This window comes from Dermacentor albipictus, chromosome 3, assembly GCF_038994185.2.
Source record: "Dermacentor albipictus isolate Rhodes 1998 colony chromosome 3, USDA_Dalb.pri_finalv2, whole genome shotgun sequence".
In the NCBI taxonomy this organism is placed as follows: domain Eukaryota; kingdom Metazoa; phylum Arthropoda; class Arachnida; order Ixodida; family Ixodidae; genus Dermacentor; species Dermacentor albipictus.
This window is the reverse complement of record NC_091823.1, coordinates 111,396,646-111,421,826: the sequence shown is the minus strand read 5'-3', so window position 1 is coordinate 111,421,826 and position 25,181 is coordinate 111,396,646. Positions and strand designations below refer to the sequence as shown.

Sequence of the window (25,181 nt, the reverse complement as noted above, 5' to 3'; positions counted from 1 at the left end):
AAAGTGGGCTGGGCGTATTGAGAGCTCTTCTCCTACTTGTGAATAAGCATAGGTCAAAAATGCGGGAATCGGGCATAGCTCTCACTTTTAGGCATAGAGTGTCTTCACTTGTGTTTTTTCCTTTGAGTTGAATCCTGACATATTGTGGAAGCTTGGTCATCCGACACTGCGCCTTCAACTTCAGCGCACCGCTCCATCACGGTCACTTCCAGTTCCTTCCATCTTTCAACATCCCACGAGATTTCTAAGTGCCATAACCTTTGCAATAGAGCCTTAAAAGTCAGGAAAAGGCGACAGAATGTGAAGAAGGTCGAATAACTCTGTCTTAGTATGGTGGGCTTTGTGTCCATCTTGATCGAACCAAAAACTGCATGATTGACTGTGTAGAACATTCCAAGTAGTCGTCTTTGCTTTTCCGATGTATATCCAGGACTGCTGCTGAATTACTTTTCAGTCCTAGTTATTTTTCTTTCACCTTGGTGTCAGCATGTATGGCTGTTGTAAACCATCAAATACAGAGAAAAACTTGAACTTGTTCCCATATTAGATTTGTCACATTTTTCAACCATTCCTTGAGCAACAGATATCCTTTTACATGCGATGATAGGTCGAGCACAACTCACAGCTTTGTCGTCAGAGAGTCTTCTCGCGTAATTTCGTGATGTGGCATGTAATATAGTCCATTATAGTCAGAGGTCACATCGGGCAAAACTTTGGCATGCTCTGACTGCAAAGATTGCCTTGTGTTATATTTCTCTGTCGGACCATCATGCTGAGGAGCCTTTTGATTAGCTTTTGAAGACTGCTGACATCTGTATCATGGTTGTCCCAAAAAGGATGTTTCAAGTAGTCTTTCTATGCCAGTGCCACGATGTTTCTGCCACTAGACTCTTTGACCTTCTCCTTGAAATGTGTGAAGTCCTTATCACAGGAACGTTTGCTCGATTCAGTGAGGCCCATAGACTATTTTCCAGAAAGACTGCAGGATTTCTGCTGTGGATTCTTCTTCTGTAGCATCCACTTGTAAGACGCTGATGATGAGATGAGTGCCACAGTCCAAAGGATGTTTTGACAGACTGGTCCATGGATTGTCCAACCAAATACAATTTCCAGGGTGTCTACCAACCGGGAAAACCGGGAAAACCGGGAATTCTCAGGGATTTTGAGTAGTCTGGAAAAACTCAGGGAAAACTCAGGGAATTTGTGCTTCTATCAGGGAAAATTAGCTGTAATTTTTTTAGAGACTCAAAAGTCGCGGTAATGTTGGCTCGAGAAGCAGACAGGACTCGTAACGAATCGTCGTCAGCTGGAGGAGTTGCCAGTGTACAGTCAACGACCGACTTTCCGGATTCCCGATAACTCGGACTGCTTCGCGGCACCACCACGTACCCCAAAGAGTCCAATGTATCATAACGTCTGAAATTTCAGACGCAAGAACTCTTCGCCGTCCGATTTTCTAAACGTTTTGCGTGATCGCAGGTCCGAGACGGCATTAATGAAAACCACCACCGCTGCTATTTTGATTACCTCGCCGCCTTGAACCGGTGCTCTCGCACGCAGATCCGCTGGCAGCCGTAGCCACCACTGCGACAACGGTAGGCCTAGCTGCTTCGACGTTCGCTGTTAAGCTTCGTGTCGTTCGGTGCCGTGTTTCTTCATTTCTCCGCTGACAGCAATAATTTTGTCTTCGAAGCTCGGAAAGCACGACGCATTGCATAATGCTCTTTCCCGAAAGTCTGCTTCGCCTCATTACAGTCGTGTAACGCGGTGAAGCGTAACAAGCGTAGGAAGGGGCAATTGTCGCGGGACACTTGTGTATTCCTTAATTTTACACGTGTGCACCCGCCCTCACCTGTCACAGTAGGAGCACCGATATGCCTAATAAGTGCACTGACAGGCATTCAGAGTTTTTGAGACGTACATGTGTCGATTTTAGCCCTTAAGGGCAGTAAAAGACATGAATTTATTTTTTCGGACTGCCTAATTTTTCGAAGTTCGCGGCCTGTAGGGGGTCCGAAAAATTGGACGTTGACTGTAAATTGACCAAGAGTATTCTTCAAATGGTCCGTGGGGCGAACGCGCGGCAAAAGGAGGGTGAGAACAGAAAGGATCAACGCACTGAGGAATGAACGGGGAATTAAGTATGCGACCGCTTCTTTGAAGGAGCCTGCGCTCAAAAAACAAATTGTTGGCTGATGCTGAGATGCAGGCGTCCCTCATCCAAACCAAAATAAATTCTTTAAAGCAGTGAAACACAACACTGAGGCGTCTTGCGCGAGCTGAGAGTATGTCAGGACAGTTGCATGACACTGAGCATGCTATCAGTTGATAGAAATAGCTCATATTCGAAAATATTTGCTTCTGTATGCATCTCCTTTTTATTTGTACTAGAGAATGTCGAACTCGATTTGAAAATTTTTTCGCAGACATTTTATTTGCTGTGCATTTTAATAACCCCGCCCTTATATTCTTTTTTTGAATAACATAAACACTACTCCTTAGTATTCAAATTGGATTAAGTTGGTTTTCTTTAAAATTTGTTTCATATGCTTACTAGAGAGTGACAGCATAGGGCGATATGGTTTCAGCGCGACTTGACATAAAACATAGTTCTGCATCACTCAGGGAATTTTGCAAAAGCACTCAGGGAAAACCTGGAAAACTCAGGGAATTTGGAAATGTCAACTTGGTAGACACCCTGATTTCAGTCGTGATGAGGCCTGGAACATCTTGGCAGTGATTGACTTCACCATTGACGACTTGCCATAGGTAGTCAGGACGTATTAGCAAGCCAATCACAGAGTCCAAGGTATCTTCAGAAACTAAGTTATCGTTCGCAGGTAGCTTGCCTTGAGATCTCAAAGCTTGTACAGATGTGTTGTCCACCGCGACACGGCTACATCTTGACTGATGGCAGGCACAATTTCAGTTTCTATACTGAAAATAACTTTGCTATACCGGTTTCGAAGTGTCGCTTCTACCACTCCGTGCTTTTCCACTACTGACGGGCAAGTACTTCTGAAGGTGTTTAGCACTAATGCAATCTCTTTAACCATTTTTAGTTTAAGCTTCAGGGCTGTGTTTTCTTGTATTAAAGACCTTTGGCTACTTCCATCCACAATGTCACGGACAGTCTGTGTGAAGAACGTCTGGAGATACACTACATTGTCTGTAATGCATTAGTTGGGGGGCGATGCTTCTTCACAGAAGCAAAGAGTTGTAAAAAAAACACACTGTTGCTTCCTGATGGTCTTGTTGTTGTCATAGTCGTCATTGTCCTCTTGTAAGTGGGGTCACACATACTTGATGCATGTCTTCCGTGGCAAGAATAGCAAGTGAGCTTGACTCTCAACCTTTTGCTCGATGACCTCCTGATGTGCAACACAATCATCATTTGTGTTTGTTTGCTGCTCTCTTTTGGCAGCAAAAGGTATATCTGCATTGCAGCTGCACGTCCCATGTTGAGGAGTGTGAGAGAAGAAATATTCCAATCTTGCAGCAGATATAGCGTGGAAAACGGATGCCGTGGGGGTACCGCTAAGTCACCTGTTCTTACACTCATCTACGATGGGTTGCTGAGATGGTGATGTGCATTGTTCTCAGCTTTCCAGTTCCACTCGTATAAACTGGAGCAGATCGTTCATTTCAGCGTCTGATGTAACTGCTTGTGCAACTGACTAAGGGGATAGTGCAATGGGACTGTCAAATAACTGTGACTTTAAAGCGTGGCATCTTTTTTCTCATGTAAAACTGAGAATGACATTGTGACGTAGAGACTGTTATGGGATGTTCATGAGCATCGCTGAGAATTTCGGAGATGACACATTATGTGCACCCAGACAGTGGATGTTTAGCTGTGTCATGTCACATAACCTTCGAAGACGAGTTAGGTCATTGGCCAAGTTTAGGCTCGAAAGTTGTCGCAGTGCCATCAAATGGTACTGAAAAATCCTTGTTCGATTGCGGAACCTTTCCTTCCACAGCACGATGGCATGCACATAACGATTCAGACGGGGGCAAACTAGAGATAGCTGCTGCTGCATCACCAGCCAGGAAACTTTCGAGGTAATAAAATTTAGTGGGAAGTGTCAAATTGTTGCAGAGGTGAATGGTCCATTCAGATTGTTTCCAGAAGCCTGTCCACTCATTGATGTCCCCCTCGAATGTTGAAATTATGCAGCTGTGGCAATGAGGGACCCACAAAACATATTCCTCAAATTGGGCATTAATCTGCAAAGCTTGTCGTTGCTCACGGACAGACGATTTTGAACAGCTGAGAGTTTTGCAGTGTCGGTGTTAAAAGAATCAAGCGAGGACCGGGCTGCCTGAATGATCTTAGTGTTCTGAGACCATCGTGCAGATCGCTTGCCTTTAAGTCAATCCATCTGGATAGTGTCGAAGCTGGCTGATTTCCTTGCACCTGCACCAATCTTCACATCCACTATCAGTCGATTCCTTGCTGCCTACAACGCGAAACGAGATTAGTGTCTGGTCAGGCATGCGAACAGGGACAGGTCCGCACATGGGTTTCCAGCTCCAAATATAGATGCTTAAAAGGCAACGGGTTAGAAAAACTCAGACGGGAGCCATGGTGTAGTGGTATAGCACCTATGTATTCCAACGTCTTCTTTCTTTTCTTTGTGCCTACTCTGGCTGGCTGCATTTATTTAACTTAATCTTTTTCTACATTTGGCTCACATGTTCACAGCAGCCTCTACAACAAATTCACATTCAGATTTATTGCAGTAATGACGTACTTTTTAACAGATACAGAATAATTAGCACAATAGGCTGTCCCAAAGTTAACGTCGAGGGAATACCCTATGCCCTATGCAGCGTTTTCTTACTATGTTCAAAAAGTATTTCAGGGCCTCTTTTAGTCTGTATTTTTTGTTGCTTTTGCTCAAATGGAACTGGTGAGTTCTTAACCTTTTGTTATTGCCCCCGGAAGTGTTGTCGTATACAACTCAACACTGTTTTGAGGTAATGAGTGAGTGAGTGCGTGAAAGAACTTTATTTTGGTACAGAGAACACGCAGGGGAGACTCTGCGCAACCTGGATAGTCCATTGTAAAGACCGCCAAGCCGAGCTCGACGGCCTGATCGCGGGCACTCTGGACAGCCAGGGTTTGGTCGTTGAATTCAGGGCTGCCCAAGAGCGCAGCCTACCTATCCTCGCGGAAGGCTTCACACTCTCACAGCACGTGGTCCAATGTTGCCAATAGTCCACAGACAGGGCAGTCTGCACTGGGGTACCTTTCAAGGTATATAGCATGGAGAACTGCAAGGTTATGATACAGACGAGCTTGTAAAAGTCGGGTCACCCCCCACGTCCTGCATAAGGTAAGATGCAGGTGGGGGAATACCCTTCTCAACAGATAGTAGTGCTTGGTGATCTCATTGAACGTGAGCAAGGGTTCCCTGCAGGGCAGGGGGACTGCGGAGTAAGTCCCCTTCCCTGAGTGAGTGCCCCTGTTCAGTGAGTCCTTGCGTGGCTTCTGATTCACCCATTTCTTTTGGCCCTTTACTATCTAGCATATTGCCTCTGGAAGTTTGAAATATGCATTATCTTGTACACCGTGACAAACAAAAACACTTGCTGTGATTTACAGTAGTCCTCATATTTCCCATTGTTGCAGGACATGAAAGCCCTAATTGCTGCATGTCATCAAATTTACCCTCTCGTCCAAGACGTTCTGCTGAAAGAAGTGGAGGAGAAGCTCAATGGAGAAATGAAGAAGCTGGAATTGTCAGTGGAAGAGGATGGTGTTACAGCGTGACATGAGAGAAAAATTTGCACTCCTCATTAGAGCGTGTGAATTACAAAAGCCATGCTCATTTTACTGTACATAATCCATAAATACAGAAGCGTCTTCATCGCTGGTTCATTAACTGACCATGTTTGTCGACATGCTGTTTTAGACATTGAGGTGGTGTCAACGTACCACTTTCTTTTTTTCATTTATGAAGAAAATTGAATGCATCTAATGGTACAGTTGATATCTATTAATTTGGCTTTGTTGAAACACGAAAACCACTTTGAATTGCCTTATATTAATCAAAATGAGAATTTAAACATTTGCAGCAAGATCAACTTTGTTACTTCAATATATCTTGTGATGGGGGGGGGGGGGGGGGCGTAGCTTGTGCTTGAAAGTGAGTATTGTACAGCCTTTCGATGTACTTTTGGTAACAAATGAAATGCGAGCAAGTTAGGGCTCTCTACATATGTGTCCTTTCATTCCCGGTTTCACCACTTCGATCGATGGCATGATTTTGGCTTGTATGCTTAGTTTGGTTCTACACCACTTTTGCTGCAAGATACACAGTAGTATATATACTCCAAATTTATTGCTTGTCGAAGGCATTCTATAGTAACAGCTTTGTGCTGTTAATGACAGTTGTGCTGGACCCACACCGTACTGTGATGAATTAATGAACAAACTGGAACAGCACATTTCCTAGCCTATAAGTAGGGGTGTGCGACTATTCTAAACTTTCTATAACAAATTGAATAGTGGCTTATTCAGTTTGGTCTTTGAATCAAATGGTCACTATTCGTGAATGCGCATATTTTTCTAATACTTTTCAAATACTTCAGAATGTCAACTGCGCTCAAATAAACATATAGTTGGAGTGAAAGTACGGTAAACTTTGACCCCCACGGGCATAGTATAGACACACAAAATAAAAACTTTTGCAGTAGAGCAGGCTATGCCACTTAGGTAGCCACACTTTACTGTCTCTACAGCGACCATTCGCACTCTCTGAAGAGCCCTGTGCATGCAAAGAAACTTCTTTTTTACTCCTGATGATCAATTTGGGCTTTTAATAAAGAAGGCTTCATAATGTACTATGTAATGACAGAAACTTTCCAACTGGGATGTGAACATAGCTCTATAGTGATTGTCATAACGGCTGTTCATTAGGCGCAATCTATTTAAAAAGTATTTGATATTCGATACGGTTTCAAAAATCAAAAGCACACCCTTACCCATAACAATGGCATGCAGCAAAAGAAATGTTGCCTTATTTCCCTCAAGTCAATTGTATTGCAAGAAATTGTAAAACATACTGTCATCTCCTAGTTAGTTATCGGTGACTTCAGCGTGCAGTGCACTGTCCACTCAGGAAAGTTCAAATATCAATGGAAAAGGTGAAAGCTTGGTATCCTTCACTTCTGACAATGAACTCTAGTTCTTTGCTTTTATGGCAATTCTACGTTTTAACATGGGTCACCATACAGCAGCTGCCTTGGCTTGTCTTTTATCTCCTGAAGTCAAGAGAGCCAAGTTGAATGATTCACAAATATCGATTTTCATCATAGCACCCAGTTGTATTGATTAGCAGTATGGGAAAGGATCATTTTGAGAGGATCATCTTTGCATGTTTGCAGTGGCATCAGGAGTATGACGATGTCAACCCAGAGGTCATGGATGGATGCTGGCAAGGTTGCTCATTGGTTAATAACGTTGGTGCTCAGGACCAAAAAGGCTCAAGTGCTTCAGTGCTGCCTTACTTGATGTCAAAGGGACATTTATCAGTGTTACACACGAAGCCATTCTTGTTTTTTTCGAAGCAGCAGGCATTGGGTGGCCATACGTTTCAGTGGATGCGCAGGTGCCTGTAACTTTTCATAAGGAGCACAGAGCAGTGGCGTAACCAGAAGTTTATTTCTGAGGGGCGGAGGCTTCTCCTCTACTGACTATCCCTCCCCCTCCTTGATCACCTCTCTCTCTCTCTATATATATATATATATATATATATATATATATATATATATATATATATATTGTAAGCACTATTAACGTACTTCGTCGTTTTCATTTGTACATAGCCATCATCATCTTCCCTGTTCTCCGACTTCGCGCATGAGATGGGGCGTTGCCTTTTTTTGGGAATAAACAGCTCTGGACAACTTGATCGGTCTCGATGCTGTGGTGTCGGTCTCGGTAAATGTGGTGTCGGCGTCGGGCGTTTTGGAAATGATTTTCGAACCACCCATACTGGGGCCCTCCATGTGAGGCAAGGAATTTAGTGAACTAATTGAATTTGTCAATCTAAAATACGTGGAAAAAAATCAAACTATGACTTACAGCCAAACTACAGGCATGATAGCTCTCGCATTGTAATTTCACTATGCGAGAAAACATAGCTCTGTTACGCGAAAACTCAAGGAACCTCTTTTTCTAGCGTTTCTACCATTCACAAACCAGCCGCGGCGTCCGCCATTTGCGAGGAAGCAGTGGCGCGCCCGGTTCCTTGCAATACCTCCAGCTGGCGCTCGCCTCCGCCGCATCGCGGCCCACGCAAGAGTCTGCGTTTCTACCAGAATGCCCGCCTTCGTGCATAGCGTTCGCGGCCAGCGTTTCCCGGTAAACATTACGGTTACATACGCTCCAGTTGCCGGGAAGCGTGAGAAGCAGTCGGGGATCTTTAAAGGCTATCGCGTTCCACTCTTAAAGGCGAAGCTTAAGCGTCCTCCGAATTCTTATCCTAAATTCAAAAATACAGGAACGAAGCTTCGCGCCAGAACTTCGGTAGTATCATATGATGCAAGTTTCACTCACTTTCAGTCATCACGACACGCATACTGTTATTTGATCGCACTCGGGAATTGATAAAGCAGGCAGTCTGGAGCAGGGCAGCTTCCTGTTTAGAAGCCTTTGTGAAAATTACGGCATCCGTAGTTTGCAGTAACATAAGGGCCAGCTGGTTGAAAAACTTCATTTAGGTACTGCTAGGCGTGCGCAGCGGGCGACTCCCACGCGCCTGCTGCAAGCGGCCCTTATCAGCAGGCCGGCCTGCTGGGCGGCCCAAAGTTTGTAAGCCAGGAGCTGGCTGCGGATAAGGGCCAGTATCTCCGAGAAATTTGAAAGTGTCGTGTTTCCTGGCACCCGTCTATTTTGGAAGTTGCTGAGACATTTGGTCAGGATGGGCACTCCGCAGCAAGCAGCACGGGGTAGGTGAGACTCAGCCAGGCGACTGGCTACGGCCGTCTGGTGTTGAGCGATTGGGCAGTGACGAGACGCTCTACCTATGTCCATAATTAACTGTCAACTTCGTTTTTGACGCCTTTATGCGCCCTCCCTCCCTCCTCCTCGTATCCATCACCACTCCCCTTCTGAAATTTTTTTTCCCTTCGTCACTGTCACATTCTTCAACATTCACCGGGTTGTTGAACGGTGCAGCAGTCTTTGACATTCCTATATTTCTGGTTCTGCGTGATATTCGAGGCCATTCATCTACCTGCCTTCCCACTTCTTTGTTGTGGTGGTTTTTTAGCTTCCCTGGCCCAGCACCGCCGCCGTCCTTCATATTGCAGTTTGTGAAATATAACCGGTGACTGTGCAAAGCGTATCCATTTTGAACAAAGTTTGAGGATTGCACGGATTTCTGGATATGTGCCATCAAAGTGGCGGTTAAAAATGCACTGTTCTTCCACTTGCTTTTCTAGCAAAACGCCGTGTTATGCATTGAAGCACAGAAGTAAATGGGACGCCTGTGTATTTCGTCGCACACTTTGGGTGTGAATGTCTCGAAAAAAATTGTGCCGTCCTGAAATATATATCTATATACTGTGAAATACTGATACGCAAATCGGGAAACAAAGTTTCGCTTTAATGTTAAAGCGGCGCGTTTTTTTTTTTTTTTTTTGCATGCGAACTATAATTTCGGTGCAGGAATTTTCCGAGGTTGTCGAAGACTATACACCGTCACACATATTTTCTTGCGGTGGGGAGAATGCGTACAGCGGCATGTAAAACACTCGTTTCTATACGCAAAATCTACGAGGCGCTGTGCCATGTGGGCCACGGCCGTTGCTGGTGCCTGGGCTTCTGTGGCACGGGCCCGTCGGCTGCAGCATACCATTCTTTCTTTGCGCGCCTGCACTTGTTCGCACACTCGGGCGTCTCTCGGAAGCGCGGGCCCCTGCAATGACAGCGCGGCCCAAATAAACACGCATGTTGACATTGACGCGCACACGAGCGCATGCATGCATGCATTTCCCTACTATTTATTATAGCCCACTCTTGCAACTCGATTCGTGCATGTCCTTCAGTCACCCTGGCCCGTACCCCCACGCTCGAAAACTGCCGTGGAACTTCCCGATCATCACACCTTCTGTTGTTGCTGTTTTTTTATTTTTTTATTTATTTATTTTACGCCACTTCTTGGTAAGGAAGACGGCCTCTTCGCGCGAGCTGTGGACCGGAAAATTCGGTAATTTCGTCGTGGAAGCGAGTGGGGCGCCAGTGGTGGCTGAGGGAAATGGAGAAAGAGCAAAAGAGACTTCGTGGAAACTTTGTGTGAAAGAACGCGCTGTCTTTCCGTGTTTCGAGCGGCGCTGTAGTGCAGCGCCGTCTGCGCTTTCTCTATCTCTCTCTCTCTCTCTTCCACGTTCACTATTGCATAGCATCCCAGCTTCTGAGGAGTGAAATGAACGCCGCTACAAGGCGGCGAACAGTTTCAAGCTTCTTTTCGTTCCATCTTTCTGTTTTGTCTTCTGCTCATGGAGTTCCGTAGCGAAGTGTGTTTATTTCGACACGGGGACGCTTCGCTGGCCTTCGAAGTGGCAAAAGAGCTCCGCGCACTTTTCTCTGGCCGTAATCTTCTGTCTGTAGTCGAATTTTTTTTCTTTACACGTATTAGAGAGCGCGGTGTTTTCCTACGTTTGGCGCTCGAGTCTTTATCCTCTCCGTGGTGGTTTGGTTTCGACATGGATGCGAGCTTCCTTTTAATCTCGCGTGCAGTGTAGTGATTCCCCTTGAGAGCAGCGAATGTGGAGGAGGAGGAGGAGGAGTGCGGGGGGAAGAAAACGACCGAGGTAGAATGAAGCGTGACCGCTTGGAGCCACGCTCGAGCGAGCTTGGGGCTCCGAGCGCCGACAGCAGCAGTCATAGGAACAACGAGCAAGCTCGTGCTGAGCGCGCCGGTACGCTGGCTGGCCTAGCTGGCCCATAACGCGCTTTCGTCGGTGCGGCGAACGTGCTCCAGTTCCTTTTTTTTCCGTGGATCACACAACGAGCCCTCGTTAAATTCTTTTATTTTTTTTCGACGCTCGAGAACGGCAGCCTTTTTTGCCTCCATCACACGTGCCCGATCCGTACAGTTGCAAACGTAGTTATCAATGAAACGCTGGAACGCTGACCGGCAGCAGTAGATGTAGGATCGTCATGTCCATTTGTTGCTCGGAGTTCTGATGACAGGACCTAAGCTCTAGGATCCGACTAAGGTGTGTACGTTGGGCTTGTTAAGCGAGTACCGCGACTGTGGCGACTCTGCACGGCGAGAGCATGGACCTGGCAAGGCTAATCACTGAAGCACAACCCATTGTTATTATCATTGTTCACACGTACACGAAATGATCATAGGAAGAGAAATAATGTAGGCATTCTTCAGTCTCAATACTTTCATTATGTACCCGCTTCTTCTATAGCAAACAGGCACGTCACCCGCGACTGTAGCTGACAGGCAGCTCTGTAGCGATGTATGGTGATGCATCTATCAGCAAACCATCTCTTTCACTATCAGATATCAGCGATCAGCCATGATTTGAAATCACAATATGGGCGATGGTATTGCATGTCTTTCGCGAATTATGCTGTCGGCCACTGAACACAACGCAATCCACCGGCCCGTTTGACAGATCCCTCCCGCATGAGCCCATGTCTCCACGATAGACCCGGGCAGCACGCAACTTCTTTGAGGGCTTCGTGTGGCGGCGAGCATCGACACGTGCATATCAAGGCACGTGGCCGCATCCCGCTGTTTCAGCAAACGTCGGCCATCAGCTCCATCCGCAAGCTCCATGTTATGAGCGGCTTTTTTTTTCGTCCCGTGCGCTCATATCATCGCAGAAGACACGCTCAGGCAGTAATTTAATTATATTCAATGTTAAAAATAGTTACGTGAAACTAAAGCGATCGTTGAGGAAGTTGAGAAAGCTAGAATACCGAGGCTGCCCCACACACAACCACACCGGTAGCAGCGTTCGCATGCCCTCTCATGCACGGTTGCGCCTCTAGCGGCGGGCGCTGGCGCTATATGAAACTGAGGCGGCAGTTTCGTGACCAGAAAGAAACATGGAAGGACTCTGGTAGGACCAAGCGTATAGGCTGGAGAGGGAGAGTTTGGAAGCTGCTCAGGCTGATAACCTTAGCGACTCGTGCATCAGTGCGCCTTCAGTGCGCCTGACGTAAAAAAGAACTACGTTATCTGAACAGGTCAAAGAGAAATGGGGGAAAGCGCATTTAATGATTTTGTCTCCGTGCATATATGCCAGATGTCGCGCTGCTTTGTAAACTTTATCGTCGACGCGACGTGTGTGCCGTTTCTCCTCTCGAAATTGTCCAGTGCCCGTTTCGTGCGAGGCGCATGTGCGTGCTGATCCCAGCGCACGCGTGTTTCTGTTGCGAATCTAGAAAGGTTTCGACGAATCCTCAGCAGCTGGTGAGCGTCTGTCCTGTCCGCCTGGCCTCTCTTTTCCCGAAACTTTTTCCGCTCGGCACAATGACTGATATCCTTAACGAACTTCTCAAACGAGACATGACGGGGTGCACTTATAATAAACATTCAATTGCTCTTTAATTATGGAAACTCGCTGGAAAATGCGCGGGCTATCACTCTGCCATCTCTAATTTCATCCAATAGAGTCTGCAGTAGCTTGGAACAAGATTAATGGAACCTTGACAAGTTTATTTATTTGCATCATACTGCAGGCCGTGTGGCCCAAGCAGGAGGGGCAAGGTGAGAAATAGAAAATAGCCGTACAATAGGCAGAATTGCAAAATATAAAAGTTATGAAATGGAAAAATATGGCACAAAACAGCAGTGTTACTTAGGAAATACTAATAATATGACTGAATTGATTCAGGTAAGTTCGGATGATGGAAAGGGATGAGGTTCCATTCTTCTATACTTCGAGGAAAGAAAGAAAATTTAAAGAGGAGTGACGGGGTGGGCATGACGGGCTTTCCTGGATGCAAAAATAGTTATGTATGGACTAGCATCTAAAGAAAATTTACGGGTTACGAAGGAGTAAAGGAACTTCAGGCGTATTATTTTTTGCCTCGTTTGAAGAGTGTGAAAACCATTTGTCCGTAGTAATTCAGTTATAGACTCTTTTCGGCCGTATTTGAAAAAAAAAAAAACGTATGGCTCTTCTCTGTATCCCTTCAAGGGCGTTAATGTTGATTTTGGTAAACGGTTCCCAAATAACGCGCCAGTATTCGAATTCGGATCGAATAAAAGTGGTATAGGCTAATGATTTTACTTCATGGGATGCATGTTTAAGCTTATGGCAAAGTAGACATACCTTTCTGAAAGCAGAAGAGGTGGTAGCAGCAATGTGGCTATTCCAACTTAGGTCGTTAGTAATTGTAATTCCAAGATACTTGTACTCGCTCACTTCGGTCAAGGCGACTTGGCCAATAGAATAAGAAAACTTCGGGGGTAGTTTTTTGCGTGTTATACGTAGAACCACAGATTTATCTTGGTTAAGTTTCGTTCCTCACTTGTTGCTCCACTCAAGAATGTTGTTTAAGGCTAAATGAAGATATAGTTTATCATTAAATGAATTAATATCGTTAAAAATGATACAGTCGTCTGCGAACAGACGAATATTGACAGGAGCCCCTAATACATCAACTATGTCATTACAATAAATAAGAAATAGTAGTGGGCCAAGCACGCTGGCTTGAGGCACGCCAGAGGTTACTGAAAGCATAAGTATATTTAATTAGCCTATCATAATTCTTGACTAAATGGGATGTATACGATCACCTGCGGCGCGTGCGCTCCTAGTTGTAAGTGCCGGTGCTCTGGAGTCCTTGTGGCGTCGCGAAGCTTGATGCTTAATGCACGCGGATATCGTGACCTTCGAGCGGTTTGAACAAATTGCACGTTTCCTCAATGCGCTCTGACACGAAAGCAGACACTTTGAGGGGCCCCGACGAAGAGCCTCACTGCCATACTCGAAGCCATACTGGTGTAAGTTACGCTTCTGGAATCGCAAGCAGGAGTGCTTAGCTGAGAGAGTATACGCTCTCTGTGAACGTATACGCTCTCTTTCTCTCGCTTCTGGGTCTTTGACTGAGAGTTCGAGTTCCGAAGGTATTGCTCCGTTCAATTCGCCTAGCAAAAAAAGAAATGTCCGTGAGCGGCTGTACTCATTATATAGTTTTGTTACTGCCTGCATTGCGGAAGCATGGCTGCGGACTTCGTCTGTGTTTGTCTACGTTGGGGTTTACGAAAAGCCACAGTTACGGCGTGTGTTCCCGCCTCCACTATTTGGAGTACAAGGAAAGGGCAAAAACGAATATGGCTCGGTGGCGCCGCGGACGGGTGAGTTGCAAGCAAGTACACTGCAGCCCTTACGCTTCAAGATGTTCTGAAAGACCTCCAGTTTTTCGCTTATGTAACTTTCTTAGTCGACTGCCCGAACACGCCACGCACAGCCGCTTGCCTTCGCGTACGGCGAGGCGCGGTGATGAGCGAGCCCGCGCTGCTAAGAGTTCGACACGGGCTGCTCGTTTTTTGCACGGGCGCCAACAAGGGACCGGGTCGCCCGATTCCGGCAACAAGGGCGCAAAGCGATACGCTTGATTAGTAGACGGTGCCGCGGTTCTGCAAGCTTGCCGACCCCGCGCCGGCAGCTACACGTTGTACGGCCTGGCCGACACGGTCCAATGGCCGTGGAACATTAGTGAACTCTTCGGGAAGCTCGCGGACCGCGAAAACGTTTCGGGAGGGACGAGAACGTAACACTATAGGCAGTGCGTCAAATTAAGGGAAGCGTATCAAGGCTGTAACCGAGTTCGTGAGCTACCATTCGAAGCTGCCGAAAAGTGGGACGCGTGCGGCCGATTTTGTTTTGTTAGCTGGAAAAATATTATTGTTATACTTTCCAGAGTCATCGGCTCACCGCCCGTAATCCTATTTGTGTCGTAAGGACGTTGCGGCGAGTGGGAAACATTAGGATTGCCTGCCTTTCGCAGGCTACTGGGTTCTGAAAGAAGGCCTCCCTTAAGACGTCGCATTCAGAAAGTAGCAGCATTTGGTCTAAATGTTTGGAGGAACTTAAAGTAGAAAGGAGGTTTGCTTTCGTTCTTGCATGCCATCTTGCTCTCGGGTTCACGAAGTATGAGATGATTTTTCGCGTCGTCGTTTTCCAGGTATTTCAGCACCCCACGGTGAACGTTTCGGCTCCCTCCTTGTACGGGCAATCGCTCTCGCCTTCTCTGTTAAATTCCATTACCATTTACGTAACCGTGTGCTGTGTTGTTTCAGAAAACACTGTTTCCCAGGGCATTGTGCTGCTGCCTCGGTTGGTATAAGGCATACGCCGGCAACGTGGCTTCATATCAAGGCTCGTCTTTAGACTGACTACTCAACCACATGACGTGTATTCTTGTTAAAATTTCGCTCTACTGCAGCTTGCTAGCATTTGTCTTTCGCTAGCTGTGTAGGCGTTCATGCGCTGCTCGGAGAACGTGTCCCTGAGTGGCAATGTCTTGAGTAAGTATATACATTAAGGCGAAGCCCTTAGATGGCTCATGGGACGAAAAATCTGATGTCCGGCGTTATGGCCGGACATCAGATCAGGAGAAAGGGAAGTGGGAAGGAAGTGGAAAAAGATGATGCGCGTACACACAGAATAGAGTTCACTGCGCGTTCAAAGGCGGTCACTGATCCAAGCTTAACTATATGTAGTAGAACCATGGGCTCGACTGTCATATCCGCTAGAGCTTTCTTGCACTTTTTGACTGGGCTTGCTTGATAACAACTTCGAAAAGCAGCTATCTGAACGTCAACATATCAGAGTAGGTGCTGTTTTCTTTCTCGGTGCAACTTGCCTTTTAGACAATCAGTGAAAGAAGTGGTCACTTTCAGAAACTTTGTACGGAAGCTGTGAGTCTTCGAGCGTGCAAGTGGGGTGCGTGCGCTCTTCCTTTCTTCTTTCTTTTTGCTGGTTTAGAGAAGCTCACACTGCAGAAGAAAGAGCAAACCTTCGCACATGTACAACGTTCAGAGAGAGAGAGAGAGAGAGATAAGAAAGGGGGAAGGCATGGAGGTTAACCAGAGGGGAATACCCGGTTTGCTACCCTTACGTTGGGAAGAGAGGGGAGGGGGAGCTTAAGTGGCAGGAAAGTCGAAAGTGATAAAGAAATGAAGCACAGATACGCAATCGCAGTCAGTCACTATCATCGCATGCTATCACCACACAGCACAGTAGCAGTTGTAGCACTTATAAACAACGTTGAGAAGCAGATTTAGGATAGAGGGGGCGGTTGTGAAGGTGATATTCCCTCTCAATTTTTGCCCCGTTGATGTAGGTGTGATGTGTGACGAGTCTCTAGGGAGGAACCAAAGATTTTCTAAACCTATTCGCACCAAATTGGTCACTTAGGATGGCGTGCGACGTGCAGACAGAAATACACGCGACTGGCATTCAAACCAAATTCTTTATTTTCACGAACAGATTTTCCCCCTAACTCTACGAAAAGCATACGGATAGCCGCCCGTTTACAACGAACTCGTCGCCATGTCATTTATCTAGAAACTTTTTTTGTGCAAACATCTAGGCAGAGGTGTTGTCATAACCCGGCTCGTAAATCAAGACGTGGAGAATAAGCCCTGTTTAGCTTTTCCACCCGAACATCGTTGGAAGAGCAGTTAGAAGGAGGAGGGGAAGGGAGGAAGATGGGGGCATTTCAAGTTCGACGTTTTGTATACGAGAAAAATAAACTGTAGCGTGCGGTAGCTTGCAATGTAAGCCGTGCGGGACTATGTGCGGAACGAAATGTGGATACCCTGGCGGTGAACGCACCTGTTGAAACTCTTGAATCACACACATACACACAAATAACCATACGGGGCTCGGGCTGAGCAAACGCCGGCAGAATTCGGAGACTGCGAAGTTTAGAATTGTCGTTACTGTATCATTACCACTACCATATCATAATTATGATCGACAACAACAGCAACATCTTGAGAATGCCATAATTGAGTAGACGTCACTTAAAGCAGACCCCAGTGGCCACTTTCTGGCAAAAGATTGTGGACATTTCTTTTAGAGCGAAAGCTCTACTGCCTCATGTCTCTCAAGGTCATTCATCGCGTCGCAATGACCTTGAGCTGCCGGAGCGCATGTGTGGCTGTGTGACGTCATGCCACGTGATCCGCTGCGGAGAGGCGCGGCAGCTGCGCTCGCTCGGAGCCTTGCCACCGCGTTACCACGTGACTAGGCGAGGGTTAAAGTGCTAAGCATAGTCCGACGTAGCGCGAGCGCGCGCACACGTTACGTCACATTGGTGAGAACAACAATAGTCTATAGTTCGACCGATGGTTCGACGTACTGGGGCAGCCAACGTCGACCAACGCTCACCTACGCGCCGAGGAAATGCGTCTTTAATGACTGCTTCGCCGGCGCTTGGTCGCTCCCTCTGGGACATTTGTGCGTGCGCTTCAGCGCAAGCGACAGGCTGAATCCAAGAGAGAGAGATTTATTTACAGAAAGACAGAGAAGTCGGCCTGAGCTTTAGCTTGTTCTGACCTAGCTACTCTTCACTGGGGAAAAGGGACGGGGAGGAAAGGGGCTGATGTTGATGATGATATGAGGAAGAGGTGCGTACGTACAAGTTCACAGCGTTGTGGCATCTCTAAAGCCGTGCGTCCAGCACGGGGGCTTGGAGAAAGGCTATAGCGAAGAAGAAGTATTTTAATGAATGGAAAATGTAGAGAGGTCGGCCGGATAATGGAGCATCTGGCCTGCTACTCTACGTAAGGGAAGGGGAAGAGGGGAAGAAAAAGGGTCACAATGGGGGATGATAATGGGAGTAACGAGGTGAATGACACATTACGCAACTGGTATCACAGGCGTGAGTCCAGGCCCGTGTCACCTAGGAAACGTGAAAGTGCACGCATTGTCTCTGTCGTCTGCCAACTCTGTGGCCACGCGCCTAGCAAGAGGTCCTCCGGCAGTGGTCCATTGTGTAAATGTCTCAATGTATCTGCCAATGTCAGTCTTTCTCGCGCATACTCAGGGCACACCACGAGCACATGTTCTGTAGTCTCTACAGCGCCACACACTGAACAGTCCGGGGTGTCTGTCCGTCCAATAAAGTGCAAATATTTGCGCGTGAAGGCGACGCCTAATCGCAGTCTGTGTATCAGGCATGTATGAGGGCGTGGAATTCTACGCAGAATAGGAAATTTCATATCGGGATCCAGGCTTTTAAGGCGGACGTGACGAGCGTCTGGCTGGGCCCAGTATCTCCTCGTCGCACTCCTCATTAATTCCGACAGGAGGCATGTGATGTCCGGTCTGGAGAATGGCACTACAGTTCGCAGGCCATTGCTGAGGGCGCGCCTTGCTGCAGCATCGGCCATCTCATTACCGTTGAGCCCACAGTGTCCCGGGATCCATTGGAACACTATGGGCTATAGCGAAACTTGTTATCAGGGCTGCGCTGTTTGCATTAGGCGAAGTACCTATAGAGGAAACTCGTCTGATGGCGGCCTCTTACCGACGTTTGCAATGAAAGAGACCAGTTGCTGTCGTTCTTGCGCGTACGTGGGACAAACGTAAAATATATGATCAAGTGTTTCTGGTAGCCGACATTATTCACAGTTTGGGCTACTATCACTGCAGCCTATCAGATGTCTATAACGGTTGGTGAATTCGACACCAAGGCGAATCCGGTGCACCATGCTTGTTTGGCTCCTTTTGAGCTTGTGAGGCATACGAAATTTCAATTATTTATCCCATTTATGCACTCGCTTCTGTCGTCAAACCGGTTGGGTCCAGTGTTCCAAAGTATGGTTGCGTATTACGCAACGAAGTAGGGCGTTTGTGTCTGTTCGTGAGAACGGAATGCCTACTTCACAAGCATTATTTAATGCAGTTTTCGCTTCAGCGTCTGCCTGTTGGTTCCTTATCGTGCCACAGTCTGAAGGTATCCACTGAAAGGTGACACTGTGGTCATTTCTATTTGCATTGTCGAGATGCTCTGTAATTTCTATAGCCATTGAATAACATGGGCCCCGTCTGAGGACAGTAAATCGTTTTAAGAGCTGGTTTGGAATCGCAGAATATCGTCCATGGTTGAGGAGGCTCCTCGGAGAGAAATCTAAGTGCCTCCCTGATATCAACAAGTCCTGCGGCAGTTGATGTAGACCTATGGCCTAGTTTAGACCGCCGAGCGCTGGTTATCTGTGGGATGACGAAGGCTGCAATGGAGGCATATGGTGTGACAGAGCCATCGGTATACACGTGTACAGTACTCAGTACTCTGCAGAAATTTGAAACAGGGTAAATTGATTGAGGCCAATGGGGGGGGGGGATGCAACGGATGATTTTTGTAATTTCAGGGATCTGCAGTGTAACGAAATGTTTAGGCAAGTCCCACAGGGGTATTCTCGGAGTACAGGCGGGAGAAGATCTTGGCGGCATAATATTCTGATGATGCGATATAGAGTCCTTGAAAAGCTGGAACCTGAGTCGATGGCAGGGAGCGATGACGGATGTGAGGATGGTGCCTGTGTCGGGTCAACACGCGAAGGTACATTCGAAGAGGCTCGCAGGGCAAGTACACACCTGTAGGACAAGCACGAGCTTCCGCTATTGTTCCATTAGTTGACGTACATCGTGGGAGGCCCGGCCAAACATGTGCGCAATGCTTGAGCTTGAATGCTCTCCAGCGTGCGCACACAGCTAAGTCCCATGCTTAAGAGCGTCGGCATGCTCTACCGTATATAACCTACGAATAGTGCTTAGTACAATTGGAATAATGATGACTCCGAGGGGCCCCATCTTGTTCCTGCAACGACGCGAATGACGTGAACAAAACTCCTCAGCTTTGACTTCAGTGCGGCGATGGCATAGATGGCATAATGCAGCGTACGTGGTTGCGTCAGGTCCTGGTGGCGCGCGTGAGCGTCGGGAAACAGAAACTGCAGCGTCAAGCTCTTGCATCGTAAAATGTACTTCGAGTCGCTCATCAGGGGCTGAATCCAATCATCCAGGAGATACAGCTAGACGGCAGGCTGCGAAATCTCAAACAAAGGCAAAGTCGCCTGCTGAAAAACCAGAACAAAGGGAGGTCAGATTAGCACGTTATACAGAAGCTTACCACGCGCGGAAGCGTGCCAAGGTCGAAGCTACGGCAACCGCCGCCGTCGTTCAGCAACACCAACAACAAGGAGAAGGAGGCGAAGCCGTTGATACAAGCAACGGCACCCACAACGAACGTTAGACGAACCACACCCTGCGGCTGGCGACAAAATCGAGGTTTCAACGCGACTTCACGGACGGGTTAACTGGTTTGGCCGCCTGTGTAACGTGTGTGAAAGACCGTGGCCCAACTTTAACGAAACACTGTGTGCATAGTCTTTGCAAAACCAAGTCAAACTGACTTTTCGCTCGTGATAACTAGGTTCACAAGAGTTGAACCTCATCCAATTTTTTCGTCACCAGATGATGTTCCTGGCATATGGGGTGGTGGTGGCTTGAAGTGGCGGTAATAGCCTGCAAATGCCGGAATTTCCTTCGACTGCAGAGTTTTAACAGAAGTGATTCATCACTGGCTCAAAAAAGCGGGCGTTTTATAGGAAACTAAGGAAGAGGAGCATCACTTGACGTGGGACTGCTCAAGACCTGTTGGGGCACAAAAATATTCCCTGCTTAAGTGCCCCATTTCATGCCTCCCCGCCTTACAGCGACAAGGCACGCTATTGTCGAAAACACAGACAGCCTTGCACACAAAAGAAAGCTCTGGCTTGTCCTTATACACGTTACTATTCCCATAATACAGCAACAAGTAAGTATATTGTATGGTTGGTCGCTGCAATGAACCTTTTTTTCTCTGGTTAAACCCAGCGCACAAGATGGCGCCATCAACTCGGCTGTTATAAGACTTAGGCTGTTAACGCCTATATGTCTCTGGTAAACGGTATTCCGTTAGCTGCAATGGGTTTTCGGACGGGCTAAATGTCTAGAATTCCTCACATCTCCTACAGCACCACTAATCGTCCACACCGGCGTGGAACATCTTCCAATTTTGTATATAGCCTTGATAACGTATGAGCAGATGCAGCGACGTATGGGGGCAAAGTTGTCGAACCCCTTACAGGTTACATTGAAGGCGAATGCTGCTAGAATGTACTTCTACAGCAAGCACATCTTTGCGCCATGGAATAGTCCTTTGTAAGTGGGCTAGACTGTATAGGGTAAACAAGATAACTTTTATGAAAGGTGCACATCTTCACACACAAAAAAGACCCATACGCTTGTTACCTTAAATAATGCCTAGATCGGCATGAGTTTGCACGATGTGAATATTTTTTGTCAGGCCGAAGTTAACACCAAGTGGAGTAAATTTTATGGGAGCGGTAATTTGGCACCAAACCTAAGCACATGTGGCTGTTAACATTATGTCAGGTCTCATTAAAATGGGGATAATGTGCTCCTTTATAACAGTAACTGCGTTTATAGTGCACTCTTGAGAAATCCGTGTCACGCATATTGCTGAGAACAGATACACGGCCGCAATATATACGTTTCCTTCTACCTCACTAATGTGCGGGCAAACACAAAGATGTAGTTGCGAGAGACAAGTGATGTGCGATGTGAGTACGGCACGGTAGACTGGTCAATAGTCCCTTCCCCTAGTGCAGGGTAGCAAACCGGAGGTTTTAACCCTGTTTAACCTCCCTACCTTTCTCTCATTTGTCTCTCTCTCTCTTTCTCTCTCTACCAGTACAGCAAGTTATAGGCCAGTGCTTTACAAGTAGGAGAGAGAGGATTTTATTTGTGGAAACGAAGAAAGGTCAGCCTGAGCTTATGCACTCTAACAGCCTGGGGAAGGGGAAAGGAGGAACAAACGTGGGGCAGGCGATGACGCTGACAAGAATACGGGTGGGATAAATGCTGGTCAACGCAGCAGCGTACCCGAAGAACAGTCTTGAGTTCAGTCCTGTGTCGTGCAGAAATTGCGTCATGGCCCGTACACTGCTAGTGCACATCTCGGTTGGGGCAAGGACCCGGATAAAAGTCCTCCGAGGGCGGTCTGACTTTGATGGTTGCCAGAGGAGTGACCAAAATCTGTCACTCTTGATTGTATGCTGGACATAGGCAGAGTAAAGTACGCTACAGTGTCTCTGGTACGAAAGTTACTCCGTGTAGTGGATTGTATATCTGCGCTGCTCAGGGCTTCATATGTCTGCAGGCCTGAATAAGCGACTTTTAGAACGCTGGATACCTCTGGATTGTGTAGTCCTGGCTTTGTACTCGTTTACCCACTTACAGGGGCCTCTCTTCGCTCAGGGTAGTCAGTCAAGGTACACCGGTTAACCTCCCTGCCATTATCGGCATTTCCTTTTTCTCTTTCTATTCTTCCTCCTTGCCTGAGGGCACTGTCCTTCCCGAAAGACTGCAAGAAATAGCCCCCTTTCCTCTCCGCAACCACTCTCTCGCTCTCGACAGGACTGGGTGAACAACTGCTCCAAAACCTTATCGTACGGTTGTCGAACGCACATTTTATTCGCGCCACAATCGCGTCTACAACGTTCAGTTTCTCAGCACCGGAGGCGGTCGACCCGCTCTTGTTTTCTTATATATATGTGTGCAGGCCGGCCGTGTCGGAGGCATACCCAGCCAAACTCGGCGGCTGACCCCAACACGAGCAACGACCCTCGGTCGTTCGACGCTCGTTCGTGTAGGGGGGAGGGGGGGGGGGGGAGGGAAGGGCATGCTCGTTTGCTGGCTCGTTCGCCGGACACGCCACTCGACACAGGATGCGCGGGCCTTCTTATTCGGCGGAATGGGCCACCCAAACAAAACACGCCTCTTTGCTCGTTGGCGCTGTCAAGTTGCGTGCAGCACGGCCGACGCTACGCATACGGAGAAGCACGCGAGACTGTTACAGCTGCATGCTGTTCTTAGTATTAGCACCAAGTAATCTTACGTAGTGTCGTTCTTGGTATGCTATAACAACACTGCGTAAGGTTACTTATTAGCACTCTGTTCTTAGTACTAGTCGTTGTTCCTTACTAAATACAAGAGTTTGCGATAAATAAATAAAATGAACATATATACAGTTTGCAATAAATCTATACGGATCCCCTCGAACAATATGAAAAAGAACATCTGAATATCATTCAAGAGACCGTACTGGCTGCATAACACATGGGCTGCATAAAAGTGTCGAAAGAGGCTAAATGTTGAACGGGAATGGTATACTTGTTACACATTGAAATTAGTAATCGTTGCTCAAAAGCGAATTCCTGCTCCCCCTCACATTGCTTACGGCAGGACGCCATAGATATACGTTCTGCAGGTCTTTCACAGAAAATGTTATATTGTATGTATAGTAAAAAAGAAACCGACATTTTACGAAGATCGCATAGCCCGTGTGACATATGTCGACAGAAAACATAGTGTAAGAAGCATGGCACAAGAAAAACAGATCGGCGACGAGCAAGAGAGAGAGAGAGAGAAAGAGAGCAAATAGAGGCAAGGCAGATAGGTCAACCAGATGAGCGCCCGGTTTGCTACCCTACACTGGGGTTAAGGAAAAGGGGGAATATAAAGTTGAAAAGAGAGAGAGGGCAGACTACAGAAACAGTTACGAGCTCTTGGTCATCGCTGTTTTGTTCGCTTGCGCCTACCTCACTACCTAACTACCTCGATACGAAGACGTGTGAGCTTTTAATTACCCGTTGCTAATCGAGTCTATAGGCTACGTTCTCACGAAGGAGACTATCTACAGAGACGCAACGGCTTCTGTGAAATTTCTCTAGACATTCGGAATTTATGTCCACCTGTAGAAGGTCGAGTAACACGACCGGCCGAGTAAATCCTACTGCGTGCCCGTGTTCTGAACTCGTACGCAGTTCTCAGCTGCACGTATGCACGTTAGGACGCGACGTCTCGCGCGCGTTAACTTTATTCCCGTACTGCCAAGAGATTAATAATTGACGGCCTCTGTTTACCTGAGGTTCAGTCTTGAACTGTGGCGATGATCCAAATGATGTTGTTATGGCGAAGTCCCCCATGAATTGATTCGGTGGCCCGTAGGTCCAGAGAAATAAGAGAAGCCGCACAACCACAGCAGCTGGCAGAAGAAAAAAGAAAAGAACTCGCAACTAAAGTCAACTACGCCTGGGCAACCCTAATGCGATAGTATTATGGCTCGTCCTGTAATGCCGTGATCATCCATCGACATCCGGATGAAATTTACTCCCCTTTCAGTGGTGATCCTTCATCAGTTGCCCCTTGTGGCTTGCTGAGGCTGCCTGCCAACGCTTCGGGAACACAGCTTTATGATCCACTGGTTCTCTCAACTTCATGGCGCATCATCTAATATATTATCATGAACTATTTCATAACATTCTTAATTCGACCTAATAAATAAATAAATATACCTGCATGGACCTGCCACAATAGTTATTATGCGCTGCTATCAGTATAGTTTTAGTTGTCTTATGTGATAGTAATTAAAAAGGATTAGGCCCCTCGGTTCCCCTTATCCTTGTCGCTTACTTTGATTAGTGCTCTTCATCATCATCCATCCCAATACTTTCACTTCCCTTCCCTCTTCCAGAGTGTAGAGCAGCAGACCAAAACGCACCAGCTCAGGTCGACTTATCTGCCTTTCCTGTAAATGATGACGATAAAATGTATATAAGTTATCTCTCTATCTAGTCTTAGTGTGCATGTCTGTGTGCATGTCTTAGCGTGCATTAAAACCTTTGCGAGGACACATATCTGGCACTGCTGTCTGGATCGGTCCACCCACGCCTTTGACTGACTGACACTGACTTGTGGATCGGCCCACCTAAGTTTCGCATCCGCATGACGAACGAATGAGCGCGACTGCCGCGCACACTGCTATAGCATTAAACAAAATGCCGTAGCAGGCATACTCACAAGTACGGCGCACCTGGATTGTAGAATACGAGGACGCCTTACAAGGGCAAGTCAAAGCAGTCTAACTTCAGAAACAATCGAGAGGAGTTACAGAGCGGCACGTACCTAAGGACAATAACGTTAGGCCGTTACAGGGCAATCTGGCGGCAGCCATCTTTTTCCAACTGAGTAGCGCGCGTCCCTAGCTGCCGCTCTGCTGCATGGAAGTACAACGAAGTCTGGCGTGCTCGCGCTTCACCCTGGCGCACAGC

The 25,181-nt window shown here is 47.0% G+C and overlaps 2 protein-coding genes across 2 annotated transcripts in view; one reads left to right on the top strand and one right to left on the bottom strand.

The window, feature by feature from the left end:
- Nucleotides 1-5,896, top strand: part of LOC135908471 (exosome complex component MTR3-like) — a 41,326-nt gene extending 35,430 nt beyond the window's left edge. Inside the window, exon 9 of the mRNA XM_065440247.1 lies at nucleotides 5,639-5,896. Coding sequence (XP_065296319.1) covers nucleotides 5,639-5,779 — 141 coding nt within the window. The 3' untranslated portion in view covers nucleotides 5,780-5,896. The remainder of the gene's footprint in view (nucleotides 1-5,638) is intronic.
- The window catches only part of LOC135908472 (uncharacterized), a 125,872-nt gene extending 101,849 nt beyond the window's left edge, over nucleotides 1-24,023 (bottom strand). The window contains exon 1 of the mRNA XM_065440249.2: nucleotides 23,994-24,023. The gene's annotated coding sequence lies outside the window, so the exon portion shown is untranslated. The remainder of the gene's footprint in view (nucleotides 1-23,993) is intronic.
- Between the last annotated feature and the right edge of the window lie 1,158 nt (nucleotides 24,024-25,181).